General features: G+C 27.9%; 2 protein-coding genes across 2 annotated transcripts in view; both read right to left on the reverse strand.

Annotated features, from left to right (window-relative positions):
* Positions 1-24,715, reverse strand: part of LOC129907511 (protein N-terminal glutamine amidohydrolase) — a 234,183-nt gene that overhangs the window by 102,479 nt on the left and 106,989 nt on the right. The window lies entirely within an intron of this gene.
* Positions 1,000-1,332, reverse strand: LOC129907513 (defensin). The gene has a single exon (XM_055983791.1). It carries the CDS (start codon positions 1,282-1,284, stop codon positions 1,000-1,002), a length of 285 nt encoding a protein of 94 aa, XP_055839766.1. The 5' UTR covers positions 1,285-1,332.

The raw sequence follows: 24,715 nt of genomic DNA on the forward strand, positions 1-24,715 counted from the left end.
ATTTTTTTTTTGCAAACCCATTACCATCATAGGTATTTATATTTATAGGTCGTAGCACAGTTTTCGGCTTCGATGGACCGTGAACGATAAACTAGCAAGTGGACTGTAATATTCTGTATATAAATGAAATGAATAAATAAAACACGAATGGTCTCATTAGCTAGACTGCGCGCAGCACGTGCTTTTTATTCAAAGATCTCTTTCGGACTGACAGTTTTGACTGAACAGAATGATAGGAGGAAAAAGAAGGATGTAACATGCAACACACACGATCGTTGGCTGTTCTTGTGCGATACACTCATACGTGAGTGTTAGCAGGTTTCTCCTCTCATTCGGCATGGATTATTTAACATGCATATTTTGTTGGCTTTTATAAATTAATCTCAAAAATAAGAAAAATTTCTTTGTTGAGAGTTGAATGAAGTTTTTAAATATGTCCTTGAATATTCTGTACAGTGATCCGTTGTTGAGATATTGATAGTCAAAGTCAAAAGTATGGTTTTTGGTTTGATAACTGATATTGCAGTCTAAAAAAAAAAATCGTAGAAGTTTGGAACGAAATGAATCTTATAGCCAAATAAATAGCCTTTCTTAAAAAAAAAATAATCATTTTATCAGACAAAATTGTCCCACTTTCTTAAGAGAAATGGAAAAACAAAAAAGTTGGAAAATTTTGGTTTTTGAACAGTTTTAACGATTTAGCTATTTTACCGTTAGAAAAATAAATATTTTACTAATTAATCCTTAAACTAGAAGAATAGAGCTTTCACATGCTTTTTATTTTGTCATGATGCGATCATTTTTTACTGAGATACAGCCTATCGAATATCACTAAAAAAATCACTATTTTTTTTTAGATCCCTTAATTTTTTGGGCTAGATTATTTTTTTTTTTAATTTCGAATGCATTTTTTTTTTGTCTTAAATAAGAAATATTTTTTTTTTATATTTTAGTTTTTATTTATTTTTTAACACTTACAAAAAATACATTTTCTTAAAACTAACGCCTACAAACGCAAACTTTCTTGCCATTGCAATATCCGCCTTTGAATCCTTTGGCTAAACAATGTGCAGCACAGGCTGTATGATTTACGTTGAATATACTCAACAAATCACAAGTTGCTCGCTTCTGCCGGATTGGCGCTTCACCCACTTCTGCAGCTTCCGAATCAGTTTGCTCAGCAAATTCTAGTTCAGTTGCTTCTAGTGGATCAGCTACAGGTAGTGCCGAAGATAGAGCACACACGAAACCAAAAATTACAACAAAAACTATTGAAGCACGCATTTTGGTATGAATTAATATTATTAGTTAAACTGCAAGATTGCGAATATTATTGAGATCAAAATAGCTCTGGGTTTATATACTCCTTCGCTAAATCTTCATATTCTGAATAAATTTTATTTGAAGAAGATTGAAAAAAATGGATTTTCCCCAGATAATGTAAAGCACCTAATTGTCTACGAGCAAAGTTAATTAAACGGGGGACACCCATTGTTTTGATAATCCAAATACGAAATATGAACCTGGGAAATTACGTGCTTATGAAAAAATTATTCATGCCTTTTGCGTTAAGCTGCACTGCTGATTCAATAATTTTGGATGTGGCTTATCGTGACTTAAATTGTAAATAGTTTTTTGATTAGGGACTAACTGATTATTTTAAAGCTTCGAGACTGAGTATGTTTTTTTCTTTTCTTATCGGTGAATCTTTAGAAGTATTCATTTTTATTTAAATTGACGTAATGAGAATAAAACAAATTGTAAATAAATATTGGATGGTTTTATGAATAAGTGCACAAATAGTTTAAAGATTTCTGCGACAAATAGATAATTTAAATTGTTTGTAAACAACAATTATAGCTAAGTGAACTGAATTTGGTTCGTAAGCAAGTTTATCTATCAAATATTTTCAGCCGAACACAGAACGAAAAACAAGTTTTAGCAATTTTTGAATTTTGACAAAAATAATTAAGGGGTAATAACACTTTGTAAACCACGAAATCGAGCGTCATTTTCATCAGCGTATAAAACAAAGAAGAAATATTATTTTCTTTTGGTGTTTGTTTAGTTTAATTAAGTATATTAATAGGTAACAGAATAGGCTAATGTTAAATTTTTTAATGATGTGAAATTTTTTAAATGGCGGTGTAGTTCAGGATGATAGAAAAATCCTGTTCTTCCATCGGGCGACCAGGAAACTCCTACAGTTTTTAACCGATTGGGCTAAAATTTTGTGTGTAGATTAACATTGCTATTCTCCAGTTTTTTTGAAATATTACAATTTAACGAATTTATGGTCTTTTTTTCATCGAATTTTGTTTTTGGAATAAAATAATTTTTTCAAAGTTGTGCCACTTTTTAAAAAATTAATATTTCTTACTTTATACAGTTTTTACGAAAAACTGGTTTTAAACTCCCCATTCTACCGTTCTATAAAACAAACAATTTTGCGTTTAGCATATACTCCAGTCAAAGCATCGGAAAAAAGGGCCTAACCTTGCGAGCAGAAGCACTGTCAGTTTTTATTTCATGGATCGATCATTCTTTTTAGCGGAGTTATTAAAAAAAATGCATTTTTTTTGGGATATTTTGCCTCAAAGCGAATATGGTAGTTCCAGTATGTCGTACACAAAAAAATAAACATACAATATCTTCCTTATAATATTTGCTATAGTTTAAATGTAATTTCATTGTATTAAAGTGAGTAAATGAGGCAAGCAGTTAAAGTCAAATTCTAGTGGTTTAAAAACGCATTTTTGTTATTATTTCAAAAAAAATCTTAAGTAATCTTCAATTTTTCTAACTTATTTTGTAGAATTCTTTATTTCCTGCATTTTAAAGAAAAAATCACCGAGCAATAGATAAATGAACGCAAGTAAAAACGTTGCGATGACACCCAAAATTATCTTTTTTTTTACAATATCTCGGCATCAGAATGTCTTACGGCAAAAAATTGAAAAATTAATTATTTGTTACATAACATTTTCTATCGATTTGGTGCACACTCTTTTAGTTTAAACAAATAAAAATAAATAATATTAAGTCGAAATAGTATTTTTGATAGCTCTCTACGACCCATGAGAGCAGAGAAATTAATTTTTTTAGCACCGAAATCAGAGTGCCCTTGTAACTATTTTGCAGCTATTTAAAGTTTTTCGCGATATTGGTATTAGATATTGATAACAAACAAACGAAAATTGATTTTGTAGAAGAACCTTAGCTGATGGATGGATTTACTTTAAGAGGGGTTTTAATAATCTTGTTATCAATAGTTGTTATAGTTAATAAACACGACAAACAATGAAATCGAGTCAACACCATTAAATCTACTTTTCCCTCAAAAAAATAAAATAATATCTTATGAAAATCTAAAAACAAAACAACAGTAGGTACGAGTAGGTAAAGACTAAAGACTATATGCAATTAGTTTTAGAAGGCTTCACATCTTTCCCTTGCGTAAATTTTACAATTAAGAACACTATTCTACATCTTCTCTAGCTCGAGCATTGCACTATACGACTACTCGTATATATTTCTTCTTAGAAACTCATTTTTCATCTCGTTTCCATCCTTTTTTTTTTTTTTGTTTATATACCAAAGTTTTCAACTCCCAAGGATTCATTATCATCAGAGAGAGTCGTCCTTTCGCTAAACAAAAAAAAAAAGAAACGAAAAAAAAAAAACATAAAAAGGAAAAGAAACAAAATGAATTTCTCTGTTCGTGTTGGTATTTACGTTTGGCAGGATATCATTCATGGTAGCTAGTTCTTGTGTGCATTCTTGCACAAAGTGACGCAAAAGTTTCTGCCGCCATCATGCCATCCCACCATCACACCGCTCATTCATTTTAAGTGAGAGCTGGAGAATATTGAAAGTTCTATAGAGACTATTTTTGTATGTACGAGTATATAGGATGGTTAACACCCAATGCTCTTGCATCCTATTTAAAGTGTGAAACATATCCGCAGTAGCCATGTGAAATGGGCCTATTTAAAACTTCAAAAATGGTAACTTATTTTTGAAAAAATTTAGTCAACTTTTCAAGTATCAATTCCAATATTATATTTCTACAAAATCTCGTCATGGAAAAGTTTTTATTAAATAAATAAGTCCCATGGCGCCACTAACTTTCGATCCGGACCTGAACTAAAAATTGAAATTCAGAAGACGGAATGCATCATCCAGAGAGAAAGTTTTAGATTCTAGCTGGGGAATTGAAAAATAACCAAAAGTATAGATGCAATAGGCATCAATCATTTAATTTTTTTTTTTTTTTGGTCGTCCAGCATTTAGATCGATGACTAGCTTGGTTAGGTTAGGTTTTTCTTTGCTTTGTTTTTGTCGAAAGGTCAACCTACCTGCCAATCAACCTTTTTTCTTCATAAAATTGAATCTTTGAAAATCAATCAAGAATGGAAATAATTTAACAAAACGACGAATTTCTACGAATTTGATAAAATTTTGTTTTATTGAATAGGTAATTGGTTGAAATATTTCAATGAACAAAAAAAAAGAGAGAGAGAGAAAAGTATTTCTGTGTTTCAATTAAAATCTAAGCCAATTAAGAAAATACCTATATATATTTTATTCAACCGAAATATATGTATGCAACTTTGGTTGAAGGTAAAATTCTTCATAATAAATTTATCAAAACAAACTTTGACATCAATTAACAAAACACATATATTTCAGTCAAATTCATAGATTAAATCAATCTTCATATAAATTCAATTTAAAGGCAATTAGGCTTAGAGCCGATTTTTCCATCTTCTAATAAACAGCCAGTTAACTGTTCGACGAATAAATTTATTAGGCTTATAAACAATCGGATAACAACATTGAATTTTTCAATCAAAAATAATTTATTCTACAGAATAACAAAAAAAAAATTGTCAAATTCAATAATATTCAAAACTAAACGTCTTTTTTATTTATAATTGTTTTTGTTTTCTTGTGTTCCTCTGTATTCTTTGTCAAAATTATTTCAAAGCAGCTTTGACAATTGACACAGTATTTTTATTGATATTATTCCTTAGAATAATTTTTATTCGTCTCTGAAAGAAGCAGATAGTTTTATTCATAGGAATAAGCTATATCTGCCTGTTGAAAAAATGATTTTTTCTCTATCAGGAGAATAAGTACTAACTGACTGTTTAACTGACTGTTGAAAAATTGGCCCTTAATGAAATAAGATTAAATGTAATATATTAATTCCAAATTTTAGAGACGAAAAATTAGATTAAGCTTTAATCAAAAATATATCACATGAGTTTTGTTAGATGATTGATTTAAACAAATTATTGAAAACAACTATGTTGAAAATATTTTTGGTGAAAGGGTGTTTTTTTCGTAGAGACAGTAAATTCTGTAATAAGTCCCGAAACAACACTTTTTTTTTGGTTTCGATGACAAATTGAACTCGAAACAAAATCCAAAATTAGTTTCTATTTAAATTCTTAGACGTACATAATACATGAATCATTGGCTTTTTGGGACTTATTATACTATATTTACTGTTTCTATGAAAAAAAAAAAACACCCTTACCAACACCAAAAAATTAATTTATAAAAATTCTATTTTCTTGCTTCTCTCCCAAAGTTTTTTTTTACCAAATCTGTAAAGTGACTCATCAATTTCAATCAATAAAAAAAAACACCCTTTTAAACATGACATTTTCCTTTAGACACTTTTAGTCCAGAGCATTTATGATGTTCATATATGGGCGACCCAGCAGTTTGTACCACCCCCAAATTAGTTTTTGTTAAATCGATAGAGCATTAGCTGAATATCATTACCCTGATTGTTCGCACTCTCGAAATTCACCTTTCGGCCGTCATCTTGGATTTTAGTTTTTGTTGAATATCTCGATTTCTATTTATCATACATAAAAGTTGTGTATACAAGAAACGTAGGCAATTAAATTTCGCATCTTTTATGTTAAGAACATTTTTTCGATATTCTGAATATTAAAAAAGTTACAAGCCAAAAAAGTAAAAAAACCGAACAAAATAACAATTTTAGAGTTTTGAGCACTTTTTATCAAAATTATGAAAAAACGTTCGGAGAAAAGATTATTCACCATAAAATTCTCTACAACTCTGCTATACAATTTTTTTTTTTTTTTTTGTATCGCTATAATTAATAAAGTTATTAATACTTTTTTTGTTAAAAAATACTCTTTTTTTACGAAATGAAGAGACTTAAAATATAAAAAAATTGCAGGTCCTGAATTTTCTATTGTAACATAAAGCTATAAAATACTCACAAATCATTTAAAATTCAAGATTTGGTAAAAAAAAAAAATTAAGAAAAAAGTAAAGATAAAAAACACAAACAAAAAAGAGCATTTTTAACAAAAAAAAAAAAAAGTATTAATAACTTTTGTATTTATAGCGATAGAAAAAAAAGTGGTATGACAGAGTTGTAGAGAATTTTAATATCGAAAAAATGTTCTTAACATAAAAGACGCGAAATTTAATTGCCTACGTTCCTTGTATACACAACTTTTATGTATGATAAATAGAAATCGAGATATTCAACAAAAACTAAAATCCAAGATGGCGACCGAAAGGTGAATTTCGCGAGTGCGAACAATCAGGGTAATAATATTCAGCCAATGTTCTATCGAAAGCGCAAAAAAAATTTGTGGGTGGTACAAACTGCTGGGTCAAATTATAAATGCACTGGACTATTTAGATTCTTGCTTCCAATCTCAAAAGTAACAAATTTCGTTAGAATATCTACCATTATTATTACTTAGTTTTTTTAGTAGACCCACATTTTTTCTACACTTCAAAAAAAAATATAACTTCACAAAAAAATGTTAAGACTTATTTTATTTGTAAATCCTATGGCAAAAACAACTTTTTAAATAAAGTCATTAAGGGTACCATTTATACTATTGATTTATATTGGACTTATGACATATTCTACTTTTTTTTTCAAAAAACCAACTTTTTTCCTATAATATTTTTATAGAGTGCTTAGATACCTGGCTCCTCTTATAAATGAAACATTTTTATCAATTTTCATTGGGGTACAATTTTTGCTCCAGTTTTTGTTGTACTAATTCTGAATTTCATCATTTCTTTAAAAAAAAAAACACCCTTTCACTTAAGATGATTTTTTTAATTTCTTTGATTTTGAGTCCTTTGCTACTAACAAAAATTTGTCACCAAGTTTAAAAAACTAACAAAATTTATGTAAGCTGTTACGAAACCTCTCTTAAAGATAACTCAATCGCCTAAAAAATCACCCTTTCACCAAAAATAAAGAACTTTATGGATCCTTTGTCTCTGCTTTATCTTAAACCTTCATCCTAAATTTTATCAGTGTATTGTATAAGGTTTCTTACTTTTAATCTGTGTTTATTTTTTTAGAGCAATCGCATTCACTTTATTTTAATGTCATTAGATTCCGCATAGAAAAAAATATAAAAATAAGTGCCATACAAAAAATTGTGTAGAAGGGTGCTTTTTTTTGCTGTAAAGAGGGAGGCCAACAAAACAGACTCTTTTGGTCTTTGGTTTTTATACCAAATGAAAAGTTTTTGCAAAATTTCATGAGGGTAACAATTTTTTTTAAATGCCTATTTTACCAGACTATAAGAGAATACCTATTTTATTCCTATGATCACAGTTTCACAGTCACTATGGCGTATACGTGTTTTTTTTCATAATGTTTTGCAGTTTAATTTAAATTAATTTAAAATCTTGAATATATGTTCATTGCATTCTTAATAACAGTACTTGTCTTTCTGAATTCAAATGTTCTATTAAAAATCTAAATTTATTATTTCAAACGACGGACACGAAACGATCTAGCAAGTCCTTGCTTTTTTCTATTTGTTATTCTGGGTCACACTTTACATCGACCGGACGGACATTGAATCAAAGCGTTCGTTCGCTGAAATTCAATTACTTTATTCCACCACACACCAAAGACGAGATTTTTTGTTTCCTTTTATTTTTATTTTTGCACACTCCTTCTATATTCCTGTATTCCTTTACTTGATGGTGTTTTTTTCAATGAAAGACTTTATAATTTTTATGTGTTGGACGGTCGTTCACAGCTTGAACATGCGGTTTGGTTTCAATATGTAGGTAGGTACTCGTAGATATATTTTTTTTTATTTTCTGGCCACCACTGAACCAATCTAAATTAAATTATCATTTCCTTGCGTTTCCGTAAACAACCCAAACAACCACAAATAAAAATGAAAATATAAAAGTTGTTGTGTCTAGATATAACGAATACCTTATATGAATGAAAAAAAAAAAAAAAAAAAAAAATGATGCCAGACCTATTTTTTTGAAAACAGAACTTTATGATCTGGCAGTTCTTCGATAACTTCATGACGAGGGTTTGTGGAAAAAAGAAAAATATATTGTTTTTATTAAAGCAAAAGGCTACATGAAAATAAAACAACAGGATGTTATCCTCTGGTCTTTCAATTTTTTTTTTCTTTTTCTGTTCTGTTTTCTCCCTGTTGTCCAATAAAATACCATGGATATATGAACTTAGTTTTGCCTCTTCATTTCGCCAAGTTATGGAATGAAATGAATAAAATGTCATTTCACACCCAGCATTCGTCCTTTACGGAAGAATCGTATTCGAACTCAATAAGTAGGAAAAGATGACCAAAACTGGGGGATGATCAAGGCCAGCGCACAGAGGATAACAACTATGGCGATGATAACGATGAAGACTGTATACATTTATATAAAAAGGAAAGGGAAAGATGAATGAGGTTTTGTGTTGAGAAAGGAGAGACCAACTTTGATTACCCTGTCGGTTCTGTTTCAGTTGATTTAATGGAGTACGAGAGAAGTGTAATTAATTTAAGGATAATAAATTCAAAGAAAAAAAATAAAAAGGAAAAGGAAAGGACGAAAAATCGCCAAGGACTCAGGAATTGAATATACATACAAAACTTAAATGGGTTATATTTTTTCGGACAAATAAATCAGAGAGAGAAATTGGAAGCTAAGAGTCGTGTTCAACTTGTATTTTCAGTTGAAATGGGAAGTTGTGATTTTTTTTTTGTTGAAGAAATTTAATTTTTTTAACCCGGTACTGAAGTTTTATCGAAATAATACTTCATACATGTAACAATAAGGAAGATAAATATACATAAATCAGAATAATGTTAAAAAAATTTATTGCTGTTTTGAGTAGACAAAGAAATATGAGTAAGAAAGAAATATCACAACACTTTACTATAAATAACAAGCCTTGTTATGATAGTTTCTTTACACTCAAAACAAAGCTTAACTTGAAATAGTAGCTATTCTATATTAACACTCTGAAGTCTAAAACACACAAAAAAATTCTTTAAGCCAATAAGGAAAGAATCCTTTTTTAGGAAAATAATTCACAAGCGGTCCTTCTTTTCTCACATAAATTTAAATGACCTAGAGTTCATTTAGAGCTACAAGCCATTGAAATTTTATTTAAGCAATTAAATGAACGATTTTAATATTTTTCCTGTCAAATTCCCTTTTTTTTTTTCTAAAAACCTTCTTATCTATAAAGAGCAATTTTGTTGTGTTTTTTCTTTTGTTTTTTTAATTTTACTTTAATAACTTTGACTAACAGATGTATAAATCTTATAAAATTAATGGATAAGAACAAAGCAGTCTTGACAGTTTTTTTTTTCTGAAGATGGACCTTACTCCAAAAGTGATCTGTTAGTAGTTTTTTAATATGAATATTTCTATAAGTTTTAGACAGTCTATTTTTTTGACGTGATAATGTCTTATAAATCGATGAACAATGGCAACCACCACAAAAAAGTGACGCCATTTTCTAACGTTACACTCTCGCGGCAAAAATTTCAATTCAAAATTAAAAATAAACTATTAATACAAAAATCTTCTATAGCTTATTTGAAAGATAATAATTTTAAGCTTAATCCAAATGAAGGATTTTTAAAAATTCTGTCATTTAATAGGGTAAACAGGGGTAAAACGGAAAGAAAAAATTCTAAAAAATTTTGAAACTAAGCTATAACGTTTTGTTTTAACGTTGTACACGTGTTGGGGCTATGACAAAATGATGATTTTGGGTGGGGAATTTTTTTTTTGACAATTCTAAAAGTGCCAAGTAAAAGATGAGGGAAAAAAATTAGGCGTCTAATACGGATTTTTTTCCAACACTCTGCGTTGCGAAATATGAATTTTTGAAAAACACCTTGTTTTTTAGGGGTATTTTTGGGTAGCGTTCAAAAAATCTCAAACTCATAGCACATGAAGTTTTTGGCCTTATGCATACATGTGCAAAAACTTGGATTGGTTTTTTTTTTTTTTGACACGTTTTTTGACCGTTTTTAACCGATTTTCATCGTTTTTTATTTTTATCTTTTTTTACTTGCGATATAGGTACTATATATCAAGTTATGCATTCGTAAAAAAAAAAAGTTGAGATAACATTTTTCCATGGCATTACGATGGTAGACAATGCCAAAAAAGTGGGTCCCGGAAGTCCGTCTGTCTGTCTGTCTGTCAGTCTGTCTGTCAGTCTGTCTGTCTGTCTGTATAAGGAGCTACAGCCTAAACGGATGGACCGATTGATGTCAAACCTGGTATGCAGCGTTATTTGGCGACTCTCCAGAGGGGTTTTTGGAATTAATTTTTTTGGACCAAAAATAACGGTACTTGTCATATACCGATTTTAGTAAAATTTAAATATCTCAAAAACGGCTCTAACGATTTTGTTTAAAAAATTCAAATGTTAGTTTAAAGTTAAGGTCTATCTTCTAATGAAAAAAAATTTTTTTGAAAATCATTATTAACGGTACCTGCCATAGAACCGTTTTTTTTCAAATCCGATTATCTCCAAAACTGCTTATTCGATTTCAACGAAACTTTTTGTGAAGAAGCATTTATATAATTTAAATATAAGCCAAAAATAAAATTTTGAAAAAAATAATTTTTGGTTTTTTTAAAAAATTTTGAAAATATTTTTTTGAAAAATCAAATTTTCGAAAACGGGACATTTAATTTTTTTGAAATTTTGTTTTTAGATGTTGATTAGTGATTTCTACAAAATGGCATACCAATTTTATTTTTAAACTTTTTTTCCAAAAAATTATTTATAAAAAATTAGCTCTAACGATTTTTAAAATTTTTTTCTAAAAATGCATGTTAATATATCAATCAAAACTGCATACTTGTTTTGGAGGGCAATTTAATTTCAGATATTATTTTATTTTTTTTAAAAAACGAATTTTATTTTTTTTTCCAAATTTTTATATAAAAATTCTTAAAAATTTAAGCAACTTTAACTCTAAGAGCAAGTTCGTGCGACCCCAGTCGTGCATTTTATTCTTTAATAGATAGAGGAATAAAGTATATGGAGTAATGACAGACTATGATCAGTGATCACGACTAAATGTGTGCGAAGTTTCAATCATTTTCGTAAACACAATTTTGAGATAACGGTAAAATAAAATTTTTGAATTCAACAGGTTATAACTTTTGACCAAGAGCAGATAAAAATTTTATTAAACTTTTATGAGCATCCTGATACAATTAATTTTCATTTGGTATATCACACATCTGGAAATCCGACTTGACTTTAAACAATTCTAACTTCTCTTGTAGGCATCTTTGAAATGAGATTGATACGTCATATAAAAGGTGAAATAATTAGCTCTCACATGGTATAAAATTTTGTATAGATTGTCAAACAAAAAAACTGATTCCATAGCGTGAGAACATAAAAATAAATTTTTTTTTTTTTTTTGCTTTTTTTAATGAAATTTGATTGAGTTCAAAAAATTCTAGCTCTTTTAATAGATGTCTCATAGACCTGATCGATATATATTTATTTTGAGCTAAGACTATAAGCTTTCAGATGGTATAAAATTTTGTATAGGCTGTAAGGGAAAAAATGGAATTAATGACTTGAGAAGATAAAAATTCATGTTTTCTTTGCTTTTTTTGATGAAAATGATTGTTTTCAATAAATTATTTTTATACTTTTTGCGCATTGTAAAAATTTAAAAATGGTTTTATTCTTCAGAAGAAATACTTGGCTTTTAAATTGCATAATTTTTTTTGTAAGCTTTTAACATAAAAAAAAATTAATATAATGAGAAAATAAAAAAGGTATTTTTTTTTAGCTTTTTCTTGTAAATTATGATTGTTTGAAATAAGTAAACGCTTCAATTGACTCATTTTAAACAAAAGCACACAATCTGTTTTCTGACGACGTTATCACGTAAAATCATCGGCCGTAAACCGGCTTTACAGACAGAAAAAATTGGAAAAAAAAATACATTTCGAAATACTTGTGAAAACAACATAACTCAATATAGTTTAACCAATGATTTCAGTTCATAGCTTTTTTTCGGTTAATTTGAAACAATTTCATTTCTTTAAAAAGAACATGGGATTCGTCTTATTTTTGTATCTAAGAAGATATAAATAAAAAACTCTACCGCCTTTGCACGATTTTATTTTTTCTTTGTATTTTTCCTGTCTCTCCATCTCTCTTCCTTGACTGACGTCTCTGGAAAAAGTTATACCTGTTTTTCATCTGTCAACTCATATTATTATAACAGTTGCAAACTTACTGCCGAAAAACCCTTAAAAGTTATGGTAGATGAACCAAATTTTGCATGAAGATTTTAGAATCCATCATTATTAAAAATCAAAACAATCCATTACAAAAAATATATATACCTACGAAATAATTGTATTTTTTAATGGAGGGGCAAATTTTAGGGTATGCACTAAAGAAGATTCTTGTTCATCTTAGGAATAAATGCTAATAGGCTAATTTTTTCATTTTAATCTTTGTTTGGATATTCTTTAACTACCCTCAAAAATCTAAAAAAATCTCATGTCCGCAAGTCTTAATTTTCTTGGTTTGAAAATAAGGTGCAGATTTTAAAAAATTAATAAGAAAAGTTTAAATTTTTATATGTATACCAACATAAGCGACATGATTTAAAGGTATTTTTTAACACTTATTCCAACAAAACTCACAAACAAGTCAACTTGACCATCCCTGAAAAGTAATGCACCTTATTCATGTTGATCTGACACAAATATCTAAAGTGTAGTTTTTCAATTTTTTAAAATCTGCACCTTATTTTCAAATATTGAATAAGCGGGCTTTAGGTCTTTATTGAATCTAGATTATAGATTATTTATCGACGTTTCGAACGTGTCTACGTTCTTCTTCAGGACTATAATAGTTGGATAAAAACATTTTTAAAAAAATCTAATAAAAAGAAAAAATCTAATATACTTACAATATACAAAATCTGTTTAAATTTTAAGAGGTTTCTTAAAATTTATTTTGTTGGTTTTGGATGCTTTTTTATTTTTCAATATTTCAAAATTCAAAAATTCAAAGTCTTGAAAAAGACGTTTTAAACTTTCGAAATTTCAAAACATAAGAAATTTTATTTTATTATTTGATAAGAAATTCAAAATTTCTTATCAATTTATCAAAATTTCTATACAATTTTAAGGAATGACCCAACAAATAAAGTACAAAATATTAATAATAACCATGTTAAATATTTGTTCAGAAATAATTATATCAATGAATTCGAAAAGAAATGTATGACGACGTAAACTGCCAGTAGTCCTAAGATTTATGGACTACCAAAAATACATAAACAAAATGTTCCATTAAGGCCAATTTGTTCGTCTCTTAATGTTCCATGTTATGAGTTATCAAAACAAATTGTTAAAATTTTAAATAATATAACTGCTAACTCTAAATATAATGTTAAGAACGCTTCATCGTTTATTTCAACTGTTTCACCAATAATTTTGGAACATGATAATATTCTTGTTTCCTTTGATGTTGTCTCATTGTTTACTAACATTCCGATTCCATTGGTGCTAGAATTGGTTGAAAAAAGTTGGGATAAAATTAAAGATCATACTAGAATTCCAAAATTAAAATTTTTAGAAATCTTAAGATTTTGTGTTATAGATAACAATTATTTGGAATATGATAAGATATTTTATCAACAAAAACAAGGAGTTCCAATGGGTAGTCCTGCTTCCCCAATATTAGCAGATATTGTAATGGAAGCTTTATTGGACGATGTTTTTGATAAAATTCTAAACAAACCAAAAATTATTACAAAGTATGTAGATGACATTTTTGTTATTCTTAAATCTAGCCAAGTTGATTCAACTCTAACTGCTTTAAATTCTTTTCATCCGAAAATTCAGTTTACAGTAGAGCTCGAAAATAATGGAGAACTTCCATATCTTGATGTACTAGTTGTAAGAAAAAATAATAGATTAATATTTGATTGGTATAAAAAACCAATATCTTCAGGTCGTCTTATAAATTTTAATTCGAAGCAGCCTAAACATGTTATTATCAATACGGCCAAAAATTTTGTTAATAGAGTATTGGATGTCAGTAATATTATCTTTCGTCAAAAAAACATAGAAATAATTATGAACACACTACTTTCAAATTCTTTCCCTATCAATATAATACGAACATTATTGAATCAATACTTTAATCCATCGGTTCAGACCAATTGAGTAACTAATGTACTACAATTTTCCTATAAAAGTGTTCTATATATTCCAAATCTTTCAGATAGAATTTTAAATGCTCCTATAAGGAATAAGGAAAATGTAAGAATAGCTTTTAAACCAGTAAATATTTTAAGAACTTCATTATTTTCAAACTTAAAAGGAAAAATGGTAAAAACTGACAAATCAAATATTGTATATAAAATAAAATGTTTAGGAGATGGAACAAACAGTTGTTGTTCAGTTTATGTAGGAACTTCAATGCAAAAGCTAAAGACCCGAATAGCTGGTCATATATCAGATATAAATAATGGATATTCACAGAAAACAGCTTTAGCTTTGCATTGTATAAATGAAGGACATAGACCAGACTTCAACAATGTAGATATTTTACATACTGAAACCCACTATAATAAGAGAATGTTACTAGAAATGCTACATATTTTAGATACCAACAATACTGTTAATAGAAGATCAGATTGTGAAGGGCTTAGCAATATTTATAGTCAATTTGTTACAAGAAACATTTTGGGTTAAACATTTTTGATCACCTTTATTCTGTAGGCAAATTTGATAAGAAATTTTGAATTTCTTATCAAATAATAAAATAAAAATTCTTATGTTTTGAAATTTCGAAAGTTTAAAACGTCTTTTTCAAGACTTTGAATTTTTGAATTTTGAAATATTGAAAAATAAAAAAGCATCCAAAACCAACAAAATAAATTTTAAGAAACCTCTTAAAATTTAAACAGATTTTGTATACCTATTGTAAGTATATTAGATTTTTTCTTTTTATTAGATTTTTTTAAAAATGTTTTTATCCAACTATTATAGTCCTGAAGAAGAACGTAGACACGTTCGAAACGTCGATAAATAATCTATAATCTAGATTCAATAAAGACCTAAAGCCCGCTTAGGATTCAATATTATTAGATCCTTTTTTTTTTCAAAAACAAAACTGTAGGTTTCGATTTAAAAACTCAGCATGTTTGGATTGCGTGACAGCATATTAATAATTTAAAATTTTGTTTGTAAAGTACAGAATCAGCATTTTTACAAAATGTGAACAACAGAAAATATTTCTTCAAAAAGTAGCTATTTCCTACGTTTTAGAGTTTTATTAAGATCGATTTACTGACTCAGTTTTTTTTTACAAATCACTTTTTTAAACAACTCTCAATTCGGCAACAACATGTCTAATAGACTGGGCCAAAAAAATAAAATATTTTTTTTTTTTTGAAAGTTACTTCGAAAATCTTGTTCAGGATGATGAAAAAAAATTTGGTGAAAATTTGAGCCGTTAAAAAAAATTTTAAGAGGTCTATCTTTGGGTTTTTTTTATATTTTTATACATGATATGATGTTTTACAACAGAACTGCTAGACGATCAAAGTAAAAAAAATTTCTGTTAATTTTTTCTTATATAAAATTAAATTTCCTACAAAAAAGATCTAATTGAAAATTTTCGTCAGACGAGCCGTATTCGAGTAATTAAGCTTTTTAAATCGAAGTGTTTTTTCAATTTGCCTGTTTCACTTTGGAATTTTGTGATGAGCAAATAAGTGAATAGAAAAATAAAACCTCGACAGATTCTTATAGGAAATTTAATTCTCTACAAAAAAGGTCTCATAGTAATTTTCCCTAAATTGAGTTTTGAAGAAGTTATTCACGATTTAAATCGAGAAAAAAATTAAAAAATCAATTTTCAATTTCAAAATTTTCTAATTCACTGAAAATTCAATATTTTCAAATTAGCAAGATGTTTTCTTGTAGGGAATTAAACGTTCTATAAAAAGTTCCTTGGCAGCAAATTAATTGCTTTAACCGTTTAGAAGATAATCGTATTCAAATCGCAAATGCATACTTGTCATAAGAAAACTATTGAAATCAGTGGGCATTGGTTTTGATACGAATATCTTCTTAACGGTTGAAGCAATTAATTTGCTGCCAAGGAACTTTTTATAGAACGTTTAATTCCCTACAAGAAAACATCTTGCTAATTTGAAAATATTGAATTTTCAGTGAAATAGAAAATTTTGAAATTGAAAATTGATTTTTTAATTTTTTTCTCGATTTAAATCGTGAATAACTTCTTCAAAACTCAATTAAGGGAAAATTACTATGAGACCTTTTTTGTAGAGAATTAAATTTCCTATAAGAATTTGTCGAGGTTTTATTTTTCTATTCACTTATTTGCTCATCACAAAATTCCAAAGTGAAACAGGCAAATTGAAAAAACACTTCGATTTAAAAAGCTTAATTACTCGAATACGGCTCGTCTGACGAAAATTTTCAATTAGATCTTTTTTGTAGGAAATTTAATTTTATATAAGAAAAAATTAACAGAAATTTTTTTTACTTTGATCGTCTAGCAGTTCTGTTGTAAAACATCATATCATGTATAAAAATAAAAAACACCGATGATAGACCTCTTAAAATTTTTTTTAACGGCTCAAATTTTCACCAAATTTTTTTTTCATCATCCTGAACAAGATTTTCGAAGTAACTTTCAAAAAAAAAATATTTTTTTTTTTTGGCCCAGTCTATTGTCTAATAGTAAAAAATGAGTCGTTAAAAATATATTATTCAATGAAAAATTTCAATAACTGCATGGATTCATTTGCCAATAATAGTTCAAATAACCCGGATTAACTTGACTTCTGACTTCATGTTGTCAGATTAACTAACTTTCATGTCTAGTTTTTCCGACTTATAAGATTTTTTTTTTCTGGTTAATATCTTTCAGTAATAGTCAAACTAAGTAAAAATCAATTCATTGATTCTCCTCGGTTTCACACACACACACAAATCAAAAAGAAAAACTAATTGCTTCCAATCTTCTTGATCCGATTTTCACCATCAGAATCATGGTCGAATTAAGTAAAAACTAATAGAAAACAAAAACAAACAAAAAACAAATCCTAAAGGTTTTCTCTGTATAAGGCTTATCCCGAATTCACTTAATGACAGAATAACACTTATCTTAATTCAATTTACCAATTCAAGAGCATTGAACCGAAAGCATTTTATTTTGTGTGCCAATCAAGTTCAATGTGTGTTTTCTACTAATTAGACGACACGACTAAAATGAATACATACACACAGGTAGAAATATCCTTCCTCCTATATAGTCAGTCCTCCTATTCTAATTGAATAAATCCTTTCTCTGGTCCTCTCTCTCTATATTATTGCTGTGCATTTGCTATGCCTCTTATATGTCGTTTGCTTCGACGAAATATCCTTGAATTCAATTTGAATAATTTATCCCTGCTGTATTCGCCGCTTTCGCCCAATCCTGAAGCCTTCACCTAAGAGAATTGGTTGCAATGCAACTGTACGATGTGAATGTTAGGTTGATCATGATGACAATGATGATGATGATGATGTTGGAATTGAAATTTCATTTGAAAAATATTCAAATTGCCTTAAGGACGAATATTGGTTTCGTAGAAACAATTAAAGATAATTTTTTCTTATCAAAATGGGCGAGTAAAACATAAAGGACCTAGTTTCCTTTTGAATAATATTAATTTATTGTATTTTAACTGTGAACTAAAAACTTCGACACTACACGATACTAAAGTTTAACAAAAAAAAAATATAAAATATTGTCCTAGTTTTTGTGCAATGTTCGACAACGGGAAAGTTTTTGAGCAAAAATTTTACTCTGAATATTGCGGTCAACTTTGGGGTATAGTTAAAGTCAGGAAGTTTTACTTTTTTGTTAGTTCTTTATTTTACTCAAAGGATATACACAAAACAAAGGTAAGTAGATAGTTTGTATTTTGTATAGGGTTTTTGACTGTGGGGTGTTAAAGATATTATTCTGTTTGAAAGGACAATTATAATAATAAGAGAAAGTCGAATAGAGTCCTTAGAGTTATGTTAATGTGGAATGCGAAAAGTTTTTTTGTATATTTTTTTGAAGTAATTATGTATGCTAATCTCTATGAGGCAAAACTTTTATGTGTTCACAACTCTAGGGAACAAGATGGAAACAAATAACAAAAAATGTGTCATTTGAAAGTTTCTTTTTTTATGCACAAAAAATAAAAAAAATAAAATAGTTGTTCAAGCTTAAATTCAGAGATATGAATTAGGTTTACACTTGAGCACCTACATAATTTTCAGTTAAGAGTTCATTTGTTAATTATAAACTTTACACAATGTCATAGACAGTAACAAATAAGAGAAAAACTAAATGTGAACTTTGTGTTATAGTTTTTATACAATAATGTTTTTGAACATTCTATATGAAAATAACACGGTGTAACACTCAAAATATACGCGGGCGGAGACCTATCATGTTTTGTAGAGCTAGTCGCACTGATTACGAAACGGTATTTAAAAAGTCCCTAACACCCCCAGAATCTGAAGTTAAGGGCAAAAAACGGTTTTTTTTACCTTCACCCATTGCAAAAAATCTAGCTTCGTCAAATTGTTACCCATTTTCTCAAAAACTAGAAGACATAGAAACATATAGTTTTCACGGTTCGATAAGGAATCAATTGAGGCAGTTTTCTGTGTGAGTAATTATTTTTATTAAAATTCCAATCTGGAAAAAAAAAAGTATAAAATGAATTTAAAAAAATTTTTGTTCGCCTATTTTTAACTTTGAAATCGATTATTTCAAAAACTATTGGTTATAATATATTGATTTAAAAATTAGAATTAAATGTACAATTTTGCCTTTCGGAAATGGTATCATTTATTATTGTATGTGTTGCCGTTGTTTTTTAATAATTTTATTTTTTTTTGATAACTTTTTTTTTTAGAAAACTGCCCCTCCCACTTAAACAGGGGGAGATAGACCCCCCTCCCAAAGAAAAAAATGTTTGTATTGAACTCCTCTACAAAATCCCGTTATCAAATCCTGGCGCCCAAGTTATCCTACTACGTGCCAAAACAACATTTTTGTTCTATGCCTAAAAGTTCGAATTTCTGTATCTGGGTTGAAATCGTAAAATATTTTTTTTTTCTAAGCCAATTTTAAACTGATTTTCATAAAAAATACCTCGTTTGATTTGGAAATAAATATAATTTTAGAATATATTTTTAAAACAGCATGTTGTTGTGAAAATATATACTTTAATTTGATGTCGAAGTTGGGTAAATGACGAAAAAAATGGAATTTTTGAACTTTGACAGCTTATAAATTCTAGGTGGTTTAACCGAGTTACATGTTTTATACATTGTTGAAAAGGTATATTTATCTCCTATCAGAAACTGTAAAAAAATGGGTAACAATTTGACGAAGCTAGATTTTTTTCAATGGGTGAAGGTAAAAAAACCGTTTTTTGCCCCTAACTCCAGATTTTGGGGGTGTTAGGGACTTTTTAAATACCGTTTCGTAATCAGTGCGACTAGCTCTACAAAACGTGATAGGTCTTCGCCCGCGTATATTTTAAAACCTCATTTTTGTAACACCGTGTAATTTTTGAGAAGTGATTTATAAGTTGAGTTTTAATAGTTGACATGTAAAATGTTAATATGAAAACAAAAAAAGCCAAAATAGATATGTTATTGTATATGCCGGAAGAAGTTTAAGATATAAATTTGTTTTCATCATACAAAAATTATCCCGAAAATCAACATGGCTTACACATTTCTTATGGTCAGAATTTAATTTTGTGGTGTTGCTGTATTATAAAACATGGTTTTTTTAAAGAAAACAAATATATTTTCTAGTATATTACATAACTTTAATACTCAAATCGGTACCATTTGATTTTGTTCACAGTAGTTCTAGGTTGTAGTTTTTTTCTATCTAAATTTATCGTTTATTTAGTGTTCAAAAAATGTTTAGTGCAAATTAACTTTTTTTAAGTCTGATTTTTTTTTTTAATTTTGTAGATTTTGAGGACTTTTGAATTTTTCAATAAGTACAATTAATTTGAACTTTTTAGACGATTTTTCATTTTTTCATACTTCCTATATAAAAAAAAAAAACGAATCTACTCTAATTTTTTTTTTAAGGTGGACATAGGATAAATGTTTGGTGAACAAATATTGAAATGGGTGAAACTAGTAAAACACAGTTTCAGGTGCTATTAAGCTACTACATAAATAACTTTAAAATATGTTTTCATCTTCGAAGCGTGATGTAATAGATTTTTCTTTTTAACTCTTTAATATAACATGAAAACAGTCAATTTTATTCCGAAAATTGCTAGAAAAATAACTCATTTTCTACTTGTAAATGGTCGTAAATACGATTTTTGGCTCGAAAAAGTCTTGAAGATACCACTGTGCGACGCACGGTTTGTTTAACATGTGGCTATTCTATTGCAATAATGACCTATATGCATTGTTGTTTTTCTAAAAACACGCCAAAATGAGAAACGTGTAAATTTTGTTTATGTTTTTTTATTGCGTGGAAATTACATAGATAATAATAATCTTCATCAGCTTGTTTTCGTAAAATTTCTATGTGGCATCGAAGGTGATGATATTAAAACTTAAAAATGTATGCAAGGGGCAGTCATTTCTACATTTTTTGTTTTGTTTTAAGGAATCGCCTATCGCGCTACAAAATTATACAATTATAGTAAGAAAAAAGTTTTTCTATCACTCCCTTGTATATATAAACTATAGTACTATCATGAACGTGAATTTATTAGGTCCGCTTCCTTTAACTAGGGTGCGCTGCGATAGCTTTATTCCAGCTTTGAAAAGTAGAATGAAGGAATAAAATACGTGTGTAAGAGGGAGAAAAATACTTTTACCAATTTAATAGGATAAAGAGAAAAAACCGAAATCATGTTTTGAATTTCGACAGCCTGGAAATAGGGAAGGAGAAATGTAAACAAAAATATTTTTTGTTTACAACGATTTGTTTATTTCTTGTTTCCTAGGTGATAGTGATTTGAGTATTTTTGAATCAAATATTTTATTTTTGCAAATTTGAATAGATTTTTGTTTTGGGACTTTTATTTGATATATTCTAAGGCAATGTTGCAACATTTAATTTATCTTGTATTGCTTATTATTTATTATAGTTTTTACTTAATAATTTAAATTGATAATACATATTAATACAAGTTTTAAACTGCATCATTTTGAGTTATAAAGTAAATAAAGCTAAAAATTAAATAATTAAGGGGAGCGTCATCGAAGAAGACGAAATTCAAAGGAAGGATATTAGTTCTTGATATAACAAAATGTTAAATGTTTTCTAAAATTTTATGATTGTCAAGTTTTAAACCTTTTGTTATAAGAAAACTGTTAAAGACTATATATGTACCACTATACCAACTTATTAATAAAAAGCTCAAACATTGAACACAAATCTTAAAATTAAATAAAACGTTCAAAACAACAAATTATTTATTATAAAAATCAACATTTCTAGAATCAATTGTAGAGTGACCTGTTATTAAGAAAACAAAATCTTTTGTTAGAAACAAAGGTTATTATGATATAGCATAAATTGCTCTATTATTATATTAATAAAATAAATTAGAGTTAAGTTAAATGTTGCAACATTGCGTAAGAATAAATATCAAACGAAAATTCCAAAACAAAAATGTATTCAAGTTTTCAAAACAAAATATTCTATTCGACAGCAATCACCTAGGAAACAAGAAAAAAATATTTGAAAAAGAAGAATAAAAAAAAAAAACAAACATTTCCAAAGAAGAATACAATTTTAAATTTTAATTCACACGTGATTGCCACATTCGTCAAATTTAACTAAAATATTTAAGTAGATTATTATCATTTTGCAAAATACATATATTTAAATACAGTCGTCTATATATGTCACATTCACTGCAAGTATTGACGAAATGATTCGAAATCACTTTTTAAATTTGATGTTTCATTATTTTGTACCTACCTATGTGTTTAGTTTACAACGCAATTACTAGAGAAGATGCGAATAAATATTTTACACATTTTAGAACTTGTTTACTTTGTTTCTGTAATTTTCGTTTTCAAGAAAAATTGAAATCTGAATTAAATTCAAAAAATATTAAATGTTTCTCGATATCATATTCCGATGGGAGAATTTTATAACTTTTTTATATTTTCCTTGTTTTTTTTCGAAATGTGTATTTGATTCCCCATTTTTTATTTTATTTTAAAACAAAAACAAAATTAGTTCTTAGAAATCTAAATTGTTTAATTACAAAAAAAAAATAATTTTAACTAATGGGTAACCGTGGTTGTACGTTTTTGTTTTTTTTTTTTATTATTTTTAATAAACAACTTCCATTTCTGCTTATACATCTTCCTATCTCTCTCTATCTACAAAGCTAAATAGTGACATTCCCCCCAAATTGAAAATTTAAATAATATTCCAATATTCAAATAATATTCCAATATTTTGGTGACTCCTTCATTATCTGATTATTCTTAGTCCCCCACTCCTGCCTAAATCATTCCAAGAATAGGTCCGCTCTCTTGAACCAGACGGCGCTTCAGTCGATTGAATTCATGATAGTACTATAGTTTTTATATACAAGGATCACTCGAAATAAATTTAGAGCATGTTTTTATTTAAATTATTTTTTAATTTTTCAGATTCCTTTTATAAAAATTTTCAGGAAATTTTTTGTCATTTTTTCTAGAAATGGTTATTATTTTATATATTTATTTTTTTTTACAAGATTTCAGCAATTTTCACGAGTTCTCCAACCTTATAAGTTCATTAGAGATGTTATACTTACTCAATTATTGTCAACATTTAATTTCACACATGTAATGAAATTTATGATCTTACCTGAAAGAAGAAAAAAAAATATTAAAAGTTACACCAAAATATTTGTTGAATAAATTTGAGCAATCTTAAAAAAAATAAAGGTTGAACTTTTATTATTTTCAAAAATATGATAAGCCTAAAAAGAATTGTGACACATCGTTGGTTTTAATTTGATTATAGGTCTTAAAGGATAAGGCCAATTATTCAGGAATCAGGATTTCGGAAAAACAAAATATTTTTTATTTATAGGCTTTAAAGATATTTTGAGTAGTGATGGGAACTATCGAATAAAAACTATCAAACTAACAATAGTTGTAAAATATTCATTCATTCGATAGTTTTAAATCATTCATTCATTCATTTAATTACTATTTTCATTTGAATAGTTTTTTAATTCGATAGTTTAGTTACTATTTTCATTCGAATAGTTTTTTTTTTCATTCGAATAGTTTTTTTTCATTCCAATAGTTTTTTTATACGATAGTTTTTTTATTTGAATAGTTTTTTTATACGATAGTTCTTATTCGATAGTTTATTCGATAGTTTGTTCGATAGTTTTTATTCGATAGTTTTATTCGATAGTTTTTATTCGAATGAATAAATGAATGAATGAACTATTCGATAGTTTAAATCATTCGATAGTTCCCATCACTAATTTTGAGCCCTCAAGAATAAGAGGCAAAAAGTCCTATACGTGTTAAAATTTTCTATCCGAAATATCTCAAGCTTTAAAGTGGACGAATTCTAACATCGTAAAGTATAATGTGCAAAGTCTTACTTATTTATTTTTAACTTCTCAAGTATACTTACAACATCATTTTTAAGAATGTTATGTGTGGGTAAGTTAAGTACGGTAGCATAGTGCGGATAAAAAAAAACGTTGTAGGTAATCGCATCAAATTCGCAAAATCATCAATGGCTGTCGTATCAGTTCTACAAATTGGGATATTTACAAGGCAATACGATTTTAGACTCAGAACGCCATTTTTCAGAACTAATAATTTAATAAATGGCTAAGAAATTATAAAAATATTAAGTTTCCTAGAAGCCCTTGAATTCAGTTTTGAAATATGCTTTTATCAATTAAACTTCAAGACTTTTTTCTTTTTACAAGTAATAGTTTTTTGATTAAATTAGTTGTACAAATTTCAATTAAAAAATGTACTGAAATTAAAATACCTTAAGTATCTAATTAGAAATATCAGCTCATTTTCACTAATGAGCTCTTCGAATTCAGAAGAAAAATTAACATTCACTATAGTAAATGTTAAATGAGTTAAAAGTTATCCGCATGAAATACGTTTTTAAATTCTAAGAAACCCCCTATTCTAAAGTGTTCCTTAGATTGAAAATTGTGTTGGATCTTTTCTTCTTCTTAACTACTAATTAAATCCCAGTTTCTCAACACCCATATACCACCACAGAATATATTATACGATACCCAACCACCACCTAGTAATTAGAATTTAAAATGTTCTTCATTTTCCTCATTTT

Source organism: Episyrphus balteatus, chromosome 1 (assembly GCF_945859705.1).
Source record: "Episyrphus balteatus chromosome 1, idEpiBalt1.1, whole genome shotgun sequence".
Lineage (NCBI taxonomy): Eukaryota > Metazoa > Arthropoda > Insecta > Diptera > Syrphidae > Episyrphus > Episyrphus balteatus.